This window comes from Ochotona curzoniae, unplaced genomic scaffold, assembly GCF_017591425.1.
Source record: "Ochotona curzoniae isolate NIBS_2020 unplaced genomic scaffold, NIBS_Ocur_1.0 contig_1274, whole genome shotgun sequence".
Lineage (NCBI taxonomy): Eukaryota > Metazoa > Chordata > Mammalia > Lagomorpha > Ochotonidae > Ochotona > Ochotona curzoniae.
In genome coordinates, this window is record NW_024465023.1 from 18,159,895 (window position 1) to 18,164,401 (window position 4,507).

The 4,507-nt window shown below is 36.6% G+C and overlaps 1 protein-coding gene across 1 annotated transcript; it reads right to left on the minus strand.

The window, feature by feature from the left end:
• Positions 1-635: 635 nt before the first annotated feature.
• LOC121171431 (E3 ubiquitin-protein ligase RLIM-like) lies at positions 636-4,281 on the minus strand. Its single transcript, XM_041003138.1, has 2 exons — positions 4,041-4,281; positions 636-2,257 (listed from the first exon to the last, which is right to left on the minus strand). The coding sequence occupies exons 1-2, from the start codon at positions 4,279-4,281 to the stop codon at positions 636-638; spliced, it is 1,863 nt and encodes a 620-aa protein (XP_040859072.1).
• Positions 4,282-4,507: the final 226 nt, after the last annotated feature.

Consider the following 4,507-nt stretch of genomic DNA (forward strand, 5'->3'; position numbering starts at 1 on the left):
ATCTATAAAAACTTTGAAATAAATATTATGTTGTTGCAATATTTGCAAAATTGAAAACTTGGGACTTTACAGGTTAAGGTGGTGCAATAAACTGATGGGAACAGAGAGAGGAAGTAATTTTTTCAGAATTTTTGCCACATGCTGGGCATATAACATCACTTTTTTATGTAAATAGCTCTAATGAACTCTCAAATGCTTCTTAATTATTTCTCTTTGGTTGTTTTCTCTTTACATGCAGAAAAGATAGATAGGAAAAGATCATGACATGTCTGGGATTTGCATGCCTGCATATGACTATTAAGACCTATTTGGAATTGGTTATACTATCATAAGACACTTCTCTTATGTACTTTGCATCATCATTACCTCATGTATCTACTAAGTTTCAATGAAGATACAGTGGCTCATCATGGTGTGAAATTTCCATTTATTTGCAGATAGGAAACATTTTTTTGTTTTAAATGGTTCCTTTTATTTTGAATTAGAAATTAGGGGAAATAAATCACTCCTTCAGGAACCAATTATTCAATTCAGATTGCATGTTTTGTATATGTGTAACTCCAAAAGTGGACATAAAGCAAATAGATGTTGTTTGTCCATCTGTGTAATGATTTATATAGCTAAGATTTCACACATCAACTAAAATTTTCTCTGTCACCAGAATCTGTAACATCATAGCGACAAATAGGACAGGTAACGTTGTCAGCTAGCCAGCGATCAATACAGTCAGCATGATATTCGTGACAGCAAGGTAGGACACGAATCGTGTCACCTTCTGTAAATTGTGTAATGCAAATGGTACAAGACTTTGACTCATTTTCACCAGAAATTCTCATTGTCAAATTGTCAATCTGCTGTTTGTTAAGTCCTACAGGTTGGACCTCCTCTTCTTCATTTACAAGGAATAACTGAACGACATCATAGAAGGACACAGATTCACCCTCATCAATTGTTACTGGGATCCTAAATGGATTTTCTAGTGCGGCCACTGATGATGAACTTGATGATGAATTTCCTCCATTATTGCCTTCAAGCAACTCTGAACTAGTTTCTGAATTTTCAGTACTAGAGTTGGAGTTAAATGGAAGACTAGAGTAAGGCCTATACAGGTAGCGGAAGCTTGGAATGTGAGGTGCTGGGTCACTCGCATATGTACCAAAGCTACCATTTGAATCAGTTTCACCATTGTAAATGTCATCAGAATCACTGCTTTCAAACTGTGAATGTCCTGGTGCCATGTTTTGACTTGGAGAGACACTAGACTCTGAGTCACTATCACTATCCCAAAAATTACTCCGCTCACCAAATGCTGTCAGTAACTCCGTCAGTGTTCTTGGAGCTCTAACAAATGGTGTATCATTTAAATAATGATTTACATGTCTATGGACAGGAGATCTGACAGTACTAGGATAAGATCTCACTCTTGGGTGCTCAGATTGTGGAAGCATATTTTCAAATTCTTGTTCTCGCTCAGTGACAGTGCTGTCTGGTATCTCAGATAATAACTGTGCACTGTTATTTATGTGATCTCGTGGTGAAAGTTGTTCAGGATGATCTCTCCTTGCTTCACGATGGAAAGGTATGTCTGGACTTTCTGGTCTTAATCGTCCAAATTCATTACTACCCATTATGTCTGAAGGCATTTCTGTTGGAAAGACATTCCTTGGACCAAAAGCTGCAAATTGAGGGCTATTTTGGAACTCAAACCTAGCCATTTGTCTTCTCAATAGCTCACGTTGACGAAATCTTGAAAATGTCTCAAACTCATTCACCACAGGCAGCTCAAAAATTTCAGGTGATATATGATAATGAAGTCTAAGTAAGAGTTCATTCAATGTAGTCTCAGGTGGGTAATCCTCAACTCGTGCTCTGGTCCTTTGATAGTTGGGACTCCTGCTTCTTGCTCTTCTTTGACCTCTGTTTGGTGGGACGTCTGTTAAGTTTTCAGCTACACCATGTTCTGATCTGGAAGGGCCTGCAAAGGTTGACTCAGATAATGGACTTTCCACTTCCGTCTCATGATTTTGTGTATCTTCTCCCTCAGGAAATCTTCCAAATGATGCATATTCTTCCTCGGGATTTGTGGAATTCATCCCTACACTGAAACTGCTACTGCTTGCATTACTCTGACTGTCTGTTGTTGAAAACTGACTTTCTCCTGGATAACTTTCTGTCACATTTTCATTTTGTTCAAATGAAGAAGGCCAGTTTAATATAGATTCACCACTAGAAACTTCATCCGAAGTGTCTTCTCTACCTGTTACCAAAAAAGGGGAGGTGGTAAAAGAACTACCTAAGTTGGAACCATAATTAAAATAGTTTCCTAGAATTTTGTTTCAAGGAACAGAAAAAACAGAAACAAACTGAAGAAGAAGAGAGAAAGAAAGAAAGAAAGAAAAAACCCTGAAAACTTAAATGTTATGATATTTTAAGCAGCTAGAAAAGTTTAATTCCACATAGAAAAAGTGATCTAATGTTAAACAAACCAAAGAAATTGTTTCTGTAAAAATAATGTGGAAAAAAATCTAATTTTAGAATTTCATCATGTACACAGACTCACATACCACCGTGGAAGATATGATACCTTTTGTCTGAGATTAATTCCTTGCTCTATTTATGACCCAGCTTTCTGCTGACACACAACCTTGGAGGCAGTAGTTGTTGGCTTAAGTAGTTGTATGCATGCCACCTATGAGGGAGACCCAGGTTGAGTTCCATCCTCATATCTTCATTCTAGCTCATCCTTGGCTGCTTGTGTATTTAGGTAGTGAACCAGCAGATATATCTCTAGCTACATTTCTCATAAGACTAAATAAATTTATAAAAAATAAAATAATAAAAAGCTAAGTTTTTGTGATAAAGCAAGGCAACTTCAAAAACTGCATGGAAATACACTTTATCCTTTAACTCACCTTTTCCAATAAAAATTTAAAACATACTTGTACAATTTTTGAAAATATAAAACTATTTAGATTTCTAAACATTGTATTCTTTTAGGAGACGGAGAGAGAGAGAGAGAGAGAGAGAGAGAGAGAGAGAGAGAAATGCAGTGGGATGTGGAGGGATGAAGCTGAGAGAGAGTCAGGAACTCATTCCATAGCTCCTATGTGAATGGCAAGAACACAATTACTTGAGCTATCACCAATGTCTCTCAGGATCTTGCATCAACAGGAAGACATCAAGAACAAGCATTCCCATATGGATTTCAGGTGTCCCAACAAGTGGCTAGGCTGATAACTCAAAGTTACCCATTCCTGAAATATGACTATTGAATCACTATCAAAATAGAAACAAAATCCAAAGTTTTAAAATAATTTAAACACAACTTCATGCTATCAAAATTTTGAATTGATTTGAAATTGAAGGACAAACCAAATAAATAGACTAAGGACCATGTGTAAAACAAGATTATTGCCACAGACTATTCAACAGTTAAGATTGCTTTTTTCTCAGTGAGAGAGAAGCACTATAGTTGAGATTAGAATGAGTTTCTCAACATTAACACTGTTTACATTTGTGTCTGGTTAGCTTTTTGTTTGGGGAAGTTGCCTTGAGTATTGCAAGGCATTTGACAACAACCTTTGGTTTTCTGCGTTGGATGCCAGTAACACCTATCTACTCATTTATGACAACCCAAAAATGTCTCCAAATACTTCCAAGTATTCCCCTGGGGAGAAGTAAAGTTGCCTTCAGTTAAGAACCAGTTAATTAGAATACACAATATTTCTTTTGGCTGATGAAGAACTGACATATTAGCTTAGAATATTCTGGGAGAAAGAGAAATTTTCATTAGAGTACAAAAGCAAGAAAAAAATTCTATAAGCTATTTCGCATATTTGTTAAATCAAACCCAAATGCAAACCAGAAAAAAAAATACTTTGACATTCTCAGTAAAGATCAAATGAATTTGTTCTTTTTTTATGGGCAGTAACTTAACATAAAATCAATTTGTGCCACTTCTATATACTCTTTGGCTGACATTTACTATTGTACACTTCCTCATCCATTCCATTCTATTCTTATCCCTCAGCAAAACATACCTTCAATTCTGGGGCCTTCCATTTGTGTGTTGTCTTCATTATATAGACTTCTCCTTAACTCTGCCTCTGTAGTTTGATCTACGGTGTGAAACAAACTATTACCGCTAAGTAGCCTGTAATCTGCTTCACCCGTGTGATGTAAAAATGGAAAGAAAACTACATTCTGAACTAGTTGGTGTATTTGTTCTCTGCCCTGAATTTCAAATCCATCTTCTTCATCTTCCGAATCTAAGTTATCCATCTTGAAAAACAAGTGAAAAACTAACTATTATGACATAACATTGATATATAAAGACTACACTTCCATTTTCTTCACTTGTGACTTCAGTTTGGTTAGCAGGATCCCATTTGTTAGGTCCCGCAGGCACCAAGACTTCTCTATGCCTGAAGCTTCACCCTCCTCTGGGTGTTACTGAGACCTGCCCTTGGCCTAGTACTTGTCAGTCACAATTGCCCAGCCATGGTAA